The sequence below is a fragment of the Haematobia irritans genome, chromosome 2 (genome assembly GCF_050003625.1).
Source record: "Haematobia irritans isolate KBUSLIRL chromosome 2, ASM5000362v1, whole genome shotgun sequence".
Lineage (NCBI taxonomy): Eukaryota > Metazoa > Arthropoda > Insecta > Diptera > Muscidae > Haematobia > Haematobia irritans.
The window spans coordinates 64,987,134-64,999,717 of record NC_134398.1 but is presented as its reverse complement, the minus strand read 5'-3'; the positions used below and the strand labels follow the sequence as shown (position 1 = coordinate 64,999,717).

Sequence of the window (12,584 nt, the reverse complement as noted above, 5' to 3'; positions counted from 1 at the left end):
GGAACTAAACATGTCCACACATACATAAAATGCTGCTCTCAAGGCGAAAACATATGCTGTTTGTTTTTCAAATGTCTATTCTCTTGGTTCCGAATGTCTATTCTCTTGGTTCCGAATGTCTATTCTCTTTATTCAAATTAAATAATATTTAGACTTAAGCATATCAAATTTTTTGCCTTATCATAAAACAGTTTTCCGAAACAACATACAAGCGGTTTCACAGAAATTGTTCTCTTTTGATTCTTTTGCTGTGTTATGTTGATATCTTTCGTCAACTCTCCCGGTTTCCATATCTATTTCTTTCTCTATACTCTCTCTGTCGCTTTGAATAAAATATCACAAGATATGTATGTTTAGTCGATATTTGTAAATTTATATATGTTTGCATTCACACATATGATTTTTATGAAACATTCATGCCCCAAACATAATGTATTCTAACATATTAACATAGATGTCCCAAACATTTAATGTTAGTTTAGGAACATTACTTGTTTGCACTGAAATATATTGTGTTTTAAAATTGTGCCCGAAACACATTTTGTTTATATCGGAACATATGAAAAACATATTTTTCTAACAGTGTAGTACTAATATCACGTTTTCGCACGAAAAACTGTTATACTCCATATAAAAAACGTTAGCACGGAATAAATGCGAAATCTTTGTTTTGGGCATTTTTAAACACATATTTAAACAACCCTGGATTTTTCGCACGAAAAAATAGGCAGGCATATTATTTCGCATAAATAAGTTAACATCCCTGCGTTTGAGACCCTATTTACGGATAGATGAAGATATGAAGATATTCGTTTTTCGCAGAAACGAACTGAGTACTAAGCATTAGGGTTGAAATTTAAAATAATTTATAATTTTACAACGTACAATTGCAATGTAATTATAAATTGCATCGAAACAAAAAAATGAGGCGTTAAGTTGTTGATAACGTTTGGCAAGGAAGGAAAGTAAAGTTTCCGTTTTAAGATTTGTACATTCATTATATTTGATTTGACAGATATTGAAAATCAATCAAGCAATGTTGGACAGTGCAATTGTCTTTCGTATTGAATTAGGTTGGCAGTCCCCGACAATATTTTTCTCCCTGTTGAGACGGATAGTTGGTTTGCAAATCGCCTAGTTTTATTTAGTTTCACAAAACTTGCTCTGCATATTCAAACGAGTCATGACAGTTACAGTAGGGTGCCAATTAGTATTCAATTTCCTACTATTTCTTACTGCTGTGATTTAATGTTTATGATTTTGTCTCTAATCGCTATTGCTGTGTCTCTGCAGCTAGTAGTCCCGAACGCATGTGTGTGTGTGTGTGTGGAGAGGCTGTCCTTGCTGGCAAACTGGTCATAATATGGCTAAGGAGGAAATCTAAGTGTTACTTTCTCAGAAGGGAGTATATTTTTGAGGTGGACAACCATAACATTCGGAATACTGTTTTAAAAATATGAAAATGGAATCAGGAATACACCAGTCCGAATCTTTCCAGTCCAGACGGCAAAGACAAACCAAAATAAATTGTTTATGTTTCCTCAATGTCTGTAAATCATGAAGATCTCACAAGGAAATGTTCTTTTCATGCTATCCTATCCTGTTTTCTGAAATCCACAACAATCAGGAAGGAATAAAGCAGATATTTCCACAGAATATGGACATTATTTTCTTAGGCCAAAAATAAGAAAAAAAGAAAAGCAAATACCACACTATAAAGAAAACCTGCTCTTTTAAGACCAACCAAATAGGACAGGCAAGTTTTTTTTTTGGTATGTACGTTTATAACCACATTACTTTATCATAATTTACATTTGTTGAATTTTTCGCAGTAACATGTTTGTCATTGATATTTCTTTGCCACAGAACCTTAAACTAAGCCATGGAAGAAGAAGAAAAAACAGAACGACTACAAAATAAAACTAACTGGGCGAATAACAACAAATCTTGATTTAATGACTTTTTAGTTTCAAATGAAACCTGTTACGAAATTTATCTTTGTACAAAATCATATTCTATATAAGATGCAATAGAGCTTAGATTTCCCTCCCGGCCACTTTCGTTTATTGGCAAATTTTTCTTGGAAACTTTACTTTGTGAGACATTGAAGTTTGATTTTAGCTATTATACTACGCCATGTTCAATTCCACAAATTCTTGAAATATGTTTTACCATTAAATGTAAATGAATTAATCAGTATGGTCATTTATTTTACGAAAAAAATCGATAGCTAATAATCTAATGGATGACAATATAAAAAAATATCTCTCCACAATGAAATGTTATACTAATAAAATTTGCATATTGCAATCAATAAGTAGGGATACAAATTTTGCGTGCGTTGATAGAAGGGTTAATATTTTTCAGTTTGAAGCACTCTAACAAAACTGTTGCTTTCAAAGAGAAAATTCAATCAACGGACGCATTAACGCATTGTATGTAACTCAACCTTAAAGCTTAAATTTTTATATTTGTTTACTCAAATCAAAATAGCAGTTTATTCCCTGTACGAAATTGATGCGAATTGCCACATCCGATTTTTACATGGACGAATTACTAACTGTAGAGTATTCGATATCAGAGTTCCACGAAGTTCAGGAGAAAGTTAACAAACAGTTATCAAAATATGGATTAAAATTACGGAAATGGATTTCAAACAGCAAGAGCGATTAATATTAATCTAGTTTTTAGGAATTTCTTCAACAATTTCAAATTTTTATTACCAAAACAAAAAATTTTTTTTTATAAATTTTTTATTTTTCCAATAAAAAAATGTTCCAAAATCACATTCCATTCGTTTATATCAAGTACTGTTTTTTAGTTTATGTCTTTAATGCGACATATTTTGAAGTTTTATAGTCAAAATGTACTAATAGAAAAAGTTTCGTTATATTAACGAAATGTGTCGTTAAAAGTCAGCCAATGAAACAAATTCGTTAATACAACGAAATTTTTCGTTATTATTTATAACGAATTTTCTGTTAATCAACGTAACGTTTCTTATTGTTAACGAATATTTTCATTGTATTAATGAAAATGTTCCGTTACGTCAATGAAAATTTTTCGTTGGCTTAATTTTAATGAAATTTTCTTTGTGTGTGTACTATAATAGTTTTAATGCCGGACAAGTTTTCGAAACATTTTTGGAATATATGCAAAATTTTAAGAAAGTGGCCAACTAAAGGTATGTTTCTGTTAAATGAAATTTCTTTAAATCAGCTCGTGGGCCCCCAAAAACTATGTTCTATAAATATAACTGGTTGACTGTATGCGTTGCTTGTGCGTTAATAGCTATAGCGATATTTTTCTGTTGATAACGTAGTCCAGTGGATAGTGTGTTGGCTTACAAACAGTGGTCCGCGGTTCGATTCTCCAACTAGACGAAAGGTAAAATTTAAAAAGTTGTAAAATCGAATAATTCATTGCATGTATTACAGAAAAACTTACTAAGAACTACTAAACCTCATGGAAGTGAGGGTAGATGTAATTAGCCAGAAAATTAGAAACAAGACATTTTGGACTAGCCTTTGTGAAATTGTTTTTACATCCTGTAAAAGAATCAACGTTTATCATTTCCAAGGAAATTGGAAACGATATTGTTTGTCTATAATTTCGTTTGGGAGGAAAGTATTATATTTTGCATGTAAATTTTTTTATCAAGCCTTTAGGTTAGAGGTGTGCGCGTGACACGAAACTGTCGTGATACGCGTGAATTACGTGACTCGTGAACGAAACCTAGAGAAACTTTCGTGAATGTGCGTGAATGGGACTAAAAATATGTCGTGCGTGAGAAATAAAATCGGTTCGTGAATGTGCGTGAATAAAATTTCTACGCAATCACGCTCACGAAAAAAATCAAGATTTAATTCTTTCTGATATAATAACTGAATTTTATTTAGCTGTCGAACTATATCCTATTTATTAATTTTGTTATCTGTCCTCTTTCCCGATTGGAAAATGTAGGTCATTGTCGTGAATCGTTCGCGAGTGTGGGTCTTTAAAAGTAATTCGTGTGTGAGTACCGGTTTTCATTTCGTGAACGTGCGTGAGTGTGAGTGGCTACCAAATGTATCGTACGTGAGTGTGCGTGAATAAACATTTTGCTTCGTGAATGTGCGTGAGCGTGAATGAAATTTCACTCACGCGCACACCTCTACTTTAGGATCTATGGTGGTCAATAATTTTCCGAGATTAGCCGATATATACACCCTCCAAACAAAATATTGTTGGTATTGTTCAAACATATTATGTTTTACCTTAGGCATACACTGGTAGAAAAAAATGGTTAATGAAATTTCCTTTGTGTATATATATTTTTTTAAGGCGCCATTCTTTTACTTGCAGCATACTCTCCAGGTCTCCCTTTCTAAACACATATATGTTTATAGGCCACTTATAAATTAATATATGTTTGCATCCAACCATAATATATTATGACCCAAACATAATATGTTCTAACATATTTACATATATGTCCCAAACATTTTATGCTACACACAAAAAATTTTCACCGACATGTTTTCAATTAAACACTTAATTGAGTTTGGAAACGGATTCAATTAATATGTTAAGGGATTAAATTAATTATTTAATGAAATCTGAATAAAAACCAATTAAAACAAGTATATATGGCCGTAAGTTCGGCCAGGCCGAATTTTATGTACCCTCCACCATGGATAGCGTAGAAACTTCTACGAAAGACTGTCATCCAGAATCGAATTAATTGGTTTGTGGTATCTTAAATCGTTTTCTAATTTGTGAGATAGTCGTGGTATATATTCGACAAAAAAGGTATGTGTAGGTAAGTCTACAAATAATTACGAATCGATATGGACTTTTGCACGGTACTTAGGGAGCCAGAATTGAAATATGGGGGCTGTATAAATTATGAACTTGATATGGACCAATTTTTGTGCGATTGGGGATCGATTTATCTGAGGGCTATATATAACTATATACCGATATGGACCTAGTTAGGCATGGTTGTTAACGGCCATATACTAGCACAATGTACCAAGAGGCTCCAAAACCAAATCTAGGGATCGGTTTATATGGGGGCTATATATGACTATGGACTGATATGGACCAGTTTTGCCATGGTTGTTATATATCATATACTACCACCACGTACCAAATTTCAACCCTATCGGATGAATTGTGCTTCTCCAAAAGGCACCGGAGGTCAAATCTGGGGATCGGTTTATATGGGGGTTATATATAATTATGGACTGATATGAACCAATTCCTGCATGGTTGTTGGATACCATATACTAACATCTCGTACCAAATTTCAACCGAATAGGATGAACTTTCCTCTTCCAAGGGGCTCCGGAGGTCAAATCTGGGTTTATATGGGGGCTATATATAATTATGGACCGATTTCGACCAATTTTTGCATGGTTATTAGAGACCATATACTAACATCATGTACCAAATTTCAGCCGGATCGGATGAAATTTGCTTCTCTTAGAGGGTCTGCAAGCCAAATTTGGGGGTCCGTTTATATGGGGGCTATACGTAAAAGTGGACCGATATGGCCCATCCGAACTACCATCCGACCTACATCAATAACAACTTCTTGTGCCAAGTTTCACGTCGATAGCTTGTTTCGTTCGGAAGTTAGCGTGATTTCAACAGACAGACGGACGGACGGACAGACATGCTCAGATCGACTCAGAATTTCACCACGACCCAGAATATATATACTTTATGGGGTCTTAGAGCAATATTTCGATGTGTTACAAACGGAATGACAAAGTTAATATACCCACATCCTATGGTGGAGGGTATAAAAATGAATGATATTTGTTACGTTTCCAATTAAAATATTAATTGATTCAATCCATCACGATCGGTAGGTTAGGTTAGGTGGCAGCCCGATGTATCAGGCTCACTTAGACTATTCAGTCCATTGTGATACCACATTGGTGAACTTCTCTCTTATCACTAAGTGCTGCCCGATTCCATGTTAAGCTCAATGACAAGGGACCTCCTTTTTATAGCCGAGTCCGAACGGCGTTCCTCAGAAATATCACCAGCATTACTGAGGTGGGATAATCCACCGCTGAAAAACTTTTTTGGAATCGAACTCACGACCATGTGTATGCAAGGCGGGCATGCTAACCATTGCACCACGGTGGCTCCCGTCTGTGACAGTAACTCGTTTTTGTTTTTCGCGTAAATTGAAAAACATGATTGGCGACATTGTGTCTGCTGCGTTCGAAAAGTCATACAAAAGGGTTTAAATAAATAAAGTGTGCAAAAACATTTTTATTTCGTGAAATTGGTCAATCAATTAACTTCACCATTTTAATCAAAAATCATCTATTATATAGAATATTTTTGCTATCAAAGGTGGGTATCATATTGATGTTTTAAAATTGTAACCTTTTTTTCACGCCCAGTTTTCTTAAAAGCAAGAGCAGTATGGATGCGAAGTAGCAAAGGAAGTTCTATTTTTGGTTTACCTGTATTTTTCAGTTTTAACCCAAAATATGAAAAATATCCGAAAATCGCAATAAATGTGCATAACGAAAATATGCATTTTCCATTTATGTTTTATTTTTGTCTTTGATTGGTTCAAATTTTAATAGGTGATATGTGTTGAAATTTAGAAAAGGAATTGCTATTAAAATTAAACTTGCCGAGTCCCACAATACGCCATTTTATGGTGAAAGACTGCAACGGCAAAATAAGATTATAACTCTGCAACCTGGAACTCAGAATTCAACTTGATATTCTATGCAGGTAATTTTTAACAAAATTAACTTTTTATTAAAAAAATAAGTTCTAATTATTCTATTCACTTTTCAAAAAAATTAATTTAGCTACAGACTGCTGATCTATTGGAAATCTAGACGAAGGAACATGCTGACATGGTTATTATGATAAGGAAGATAATGATTTATATAGTTTATTTTTTACCCTTTAGTTGTTATTGATCGTAATTGTATGTCTAAGTTATGTTAGAACAAAACACACAAATAACAAGAACCAAATTCTATTGTCTATAGCATAATTCACAAAAATAAAATATTGAATTTTTTATAAGAAACGCATATTTTCTTTTATTTCAAATAAAACTAAATAAGATTTAGTGAGCGCAATACATAAGTTTTTTGAATGTATTGCCAATATCAATTAATTATTTAATTGAATCAATCAAATAGTTGATTTATTTTTGTTGCGAAATTAACTAAAATTTTAATTGATTCAATTAAAACATTGTCAAAAACTTATTAAATTGATTCAATCACACAATTAAATGATTCCGTGACAAAAGTCAATTAAATTTTTAATTGAAAATCGTGTTGGGTTTCAATCCAAATGGATGATTGATATTATCATTTTCGTAATTGAAGACATTTATTGAATCCGTGTGATTGATATCGAAAATTTTTTTTTTTGTGTAGTTTATGAACATTATATGCTTGTACTTAAAAATAATGTATTAAAAAATTTGAGTTCCAAACATATAATTTTTACACCCAAACATATGAAAAACAGGCGTTTTCGTCCGTGTAGTCCTAATTAAAAACAATCGATGCTACTCAACTTCAACTAAACGGCTGCAATTTCTATTATACATGGATTTTTTTCGCATGTATAAGCGACTTTTACACAAAAATTGCCGACTGTTATTTATATGGTAGAGCTTTTGGTGTTTGCAAATTCTAACTCTTTAACGCATATGATATTAGGTGCTATAGCCAAGTTTTCAAGTTAATAAATTTATGCAGGGGTTACGTTACCCCCAAAAAACCCATGCTCTTCGAACACAACCAAAAAGCTTTGCCAAGTTACCCATATTTTTACACATGTCTGTCTTTTTGATTCCACATGTTCTTGGCAAGGAAACATTATTTGATCGACCATTTAAAAGTTGGCCATGCGATGGCAACTATATGACCAGAAAGAAGGCATATAACTGCTTATTAATTTAATCTTTAATCGCAAATCGCAGCGTGAGAAATGCTTTGCAAAACCGCGTAGTGAACTACTGTTCATAATTTTTTCTTTTTCACTCCTGAAATTCATATGTGCCGGTATAGCAAAAAAAAAAAAAAAGATTTTGTAAAACTAAGTAGATAGTTGCAAAACATTGGAAACATGGATATGGTCTATGGCAGTATGCAGGAAATGAGTGAACAACAAAGGTGTTGATAAAAATGGGCGTCCAAAGACATGAATTCGGCGCATATGGTCAATTATTCATTTCCTTTATTAAGAAAGATTTAAATTTTTAGATACGTCTGCAGTTTGCTTTTTTCCATCTACTAAATGACCCAAATTGTATGGCCTCTAGTTAATTAAAATGTCAAAATAAATTAAAATGGAAGGAAATTGGATTATAAACAATGAAATGGCGAGTGATATGGCTAATCGTTGGATGCTTTGAGGGCAAGAATAAAACACAGGTTCTAAACGATATTGGAACGAAATCATCAAATTCTGAAAGTTATTTTGGTAACCATCTTACACTGATAAAAAAAACATCGATAATATTTTTTGGAATTGAAAGTGTTTGCCATAATTGTTATTATTTCCCCAGCAAAAAAATTGGAATTTCTTCCAACGGCACAACTTTAAAAGCACTTCCCAAATATGTTCTTTATTTTAACTTCACAGGAAATTCTTTTAATTCAATTATTTATAGCTCCCTTTTTTTCTTATTTTTAATGGCTTTAATAAAATGGTACAAATTATAGAAATTTTGTCGAAAAAAATTCTAAATCCATTCAAGATATATTGCGAATTTTTCAAAATATTTTAATTCAAACGTTTCAGACAAGCATTAGAATGAATTAAAACTTATAAAAATTATTTATTTGTCAAAATATGACAAAATTTTTTAATTCACATCTAAAACACTGAATTTGAATCACAGAGTAAGATGTGATGCAAATTCAGTGCAACGGTTGTTGAAATGGTGGACATCCGTCCTATGACAAACCCATGTTAAATTCATCGCTTCTGCGCCAATTTTGCATTACTTCCGGATCCCAATAAAATATTTTCACTACTTTTTTGGCGACGCGTTTTTTACTGGGTCGTTATACACCCACTATACGATGGGGATATATAAAAACATAAACATAAGGTATATATATATATTCTAAATCATGGTGAAATTCGGATTCGATTTTGATGATAGTCCCTACGTCCGTCTGTTAGCGATTTAGGCCATATCGGACTACTTTTAGGTAGAGTCACCATCACTCAAGTAATTCTATTGTGAATGGGAATCTGTAGTAGAACATTGTACCCGCTCCATGGTGGAGGGTATATAAAATTCGGCATGGTCAATCTTATATACTTGTTATTAATTTGTCTTATGCGAAATATAATCCATTTGATTGTAAAGAATTTTCTTTGAGGGCTAATAAAACTCTTCGGATACTATCAACGAATATCCACATTACATTGGTTAGGATAGATGGTAGCTCGATGTATCAGGCTCACTTAGACTATTCAGTCCATTGTGATAACGCAGTGGTGAACTTCTCTCTTACCACTGAGTGCCGCCCGATTCCATGTTAATATCAATGACAAGGGACCTCCTTCTTATAGCCGAGTCCGAACGGCGTTAAAACACTCAGAAATGTCACCAGCATTACTGAGGTGGGATAATCCACAGCTGAAAAAATTTTTGGTTTTCGGTCGAAGCAGGAATCGAACCCACGATATATACTGAAAAAAATACTCTAAGCGAAATTCGTATTTGTATTTTAAGGACAAGAAATCAATGGCCTCACGACAATAGTTTTTTTTAGTGTGTCTGAACTTACTACACGCAGAGAATATGATCACCTCAAACATGTTTAAAGAGCAAAATGTTATTTTTGGTCGGTGAATATGGAACATTTTTGTCGAAATCATGTTCTTTTCTCGGAAAACATATACGTGATTGCCGAAATCAGGTACATACTTTTGAGAACATAACATGGTTGCGATAAACATTTTACATATTCCCCGTCCAAAAATAAAATTTTGCTCATAAAACATGTTTGAGATGATCATACACGCAAAAAATAATTCTTTCCTCCCAAACGAAATTTTAGACAAACAAAGTTCGTTTCTCATTTGCTTTTCGCTGTAAGGAAGTGTATTTGGAAGAAAAGTATAAATTTTTTGTGATATACGTTTATTCTTTTCCAGGATGTAAAACCAATTTCATAAAGACAAACTCAAAAAAAAACATTGTTTTCTTGCTAATTGCATTTTCTCTCAATATACCAACAATGTAGAAGAAATTATACGATTTTATAAATTTTTAAAATTTTTTTACCTTTCGCCTGGACGGAGAATCGAACCGCGGACCATGCACTTTGTAAGCCAGTACACTAACCACTGAGCTATGTACCTGTTATGGTCATCAATAGATAAATATCCATATAAGTTATATTTATATAGCATAACTTGCGGCGCCCACGAACCGAATAAACAAAGTTTATTTAACAGAAACAAACATTTAGTTTGACACCGTGGAGCAGTGGTTGCTGCGTCCGACTTGCATGTCAAGGGTCGTGGGTGCGATCCCTGCTTCGACCAAAGTTTTTTTTTTTACATATATTCCAGATATGTTCGGAAGAACAATGTTTGATATAAGCGAAATGGACTGTGTTGTTGTTTCAAAAATAACTTTTTTTATTGTAAAAATAAAAATTTTGTAACAAACGATTTTTTTTGGTGATAAAAGTTTAAAATTTTCGAAGCAATTCAAAAAACTCTAACAAAAGAAAAACGTTTCCGGTACACGTTTTCCGAACGTTTTTTTTCTTCTTTGCGTGTATTCCTGGGTGTACTCTTAATGTCTGTAAATTGGGTAGATTAATATTCCAGCAAGCAGAAAATGTCGATTTTTGTGATTATTGGAATGTTAGCATTTGACGTCACAACTTTCGACTTTCGGTGGAATTTCGAATGGGAGATTTTGATCAATATCATAACTCGATTAGTCGAATTGACGTTATCTTCAAAGAAATCACAAGCAAAGAAAAACGATTTCCCGCAACGAAATTTTAGATAAATTAAATTTATCCGATTATATTATATAATATTGTAAATAATGAAAATTTATTATGGGCAAAAAATATTGTCTAAAATTTTGTTCCTGTTCCGTTTGTTTGATAAATGATTTTATTGGATCTAAGAAGTATTCGTTAGTATTCAAAACAGTATTCATTTGTATAGCACTTTAATCAACGTTGTGAAAAATTTTTTGGACTTGTACTTACATGTTCATCCACAGAATATGTGAGTTCACCATCGTCATAGAGAACGAACCACCTTCTCTGCCATCTCTGAAATTAAAGAAAATATAGGCTTATAAATATTAAATTTCTTAGACGTTTAAATTTAAAGTAATACGCAAATTAATAACAAGTGAATAAAATTTTATTCTATTCCTAGTATAATATTTAGAAGAACAAATAGAGGGTGTCCAATAGAAAAATAGAAAGTTTACCTGCATCCAAAAATTTTGACCTTCCCTTAAGAATTTTGGTATTGATTCCGAGCTAAATATAATATATGTGGATGCAAAATAATATTAGTTTAGAATTTTCCTATAAATATATGTTTAGAAACAGAGACCAAGATAGTATGCTGAAAGTAAAAAAAATGGAAGTACCGAGTGTGTGAGAGACATATAACGAATTTACATTTAAACTGGCAACAAGCTATCGATCAAATAGGCATATAGGTTTTTTGTCAAAAACAATTTTTCGACTATTAAATGAGAACAAAACGTAAAACTGGCTGTAATTTAATTCTACAGACCACGTTTCATTATAAAGGGTGATTCTTTTGAGGTTAGGATTTTCATGCATTAGTATTTGACAGATCACGTGGGATTTCAGACATGGTGTCAAAGAGAAAGATGCTCAGTATGCTTTGACATTTCATCATGAATAGACTTACGATCTGCCACAACGTCGAATTTTCAGTGAATGGGCCCTAGAAAAGTTGGCAGAAAATCCGCTTTTTTATCGACAAATTTTGTTCAGCGATGAGGCTCATTTCTGGTTGAATGGCTACGTAAATAAGCAAAATTGCCGCATTTGGAGTGAAGAGCAACCAGAAGCCGTTCAAGAACTGCCCATGCATCCCGAAAAATGCACTGTTTGGTGTGGTTTGTACGCTGGTGGAATCATTGGACCGTATTTTTTCAAAGATGCTGTTGGACGCAACGTTACGGTGAATGGCGATCGCTATCGTTCGATGCTAACAAACTTTTTGTTGCCAAAAATGGAAGAACTGAACTTGGTTGACATGTGGTTTCAACAAGATGGCGCTACATGCCACACAGCTCGCGATTCTATGGCCATTTTGAGGGAAAACTTCGGAGAACAATTCATCTCAAGAAATGGACCGGTAAGTTGGCCACCAAGATCATGCGATTTGACGCCTTTAGACTATTTTTTGTGGGGCTACGTCAAGTCTAAAGTCTACAGAAATAAGCCAGCAACTATTCCAGCTTTGGAAGACAACATTTCCGAAGAAATTCGGGCTATTCCGGCCGAAATGCTCGAAAAAGTTGCCCAAAATTGGACTTTCCGAATGGACCACCTAAGACGCAGCCG

At 33.3% G+C, this 12,584-nt stretch overlaps 1 protein-coding gene across 6 annotated transcripts in view; it reads right to left on the bottom strand.

Moving 5' to 3' along the window:
* The window catches only part of osp (myosin phosphatase Rho interacting protein outspread), a 470,128-nt gene that overhangs the window by 87,462 nt on the left and 370,082 nt on the right, over positions 1–12,584 (bottom strand). For all 6 annotated transcript variants that reach the window (XM_075295119.1, XM_075295116.1, XM_075295120.1 and 3 more), the window contains exon 4: positions 11,238–11,303. In XM_075295119.1, coding sequence (XP_075151234.1) covers positions 11,238–11,303 — 66 coding nt within the window. The remainder of the gene's footprint in view (positions 1–11,237; positions 11,304–12,584) is intronic.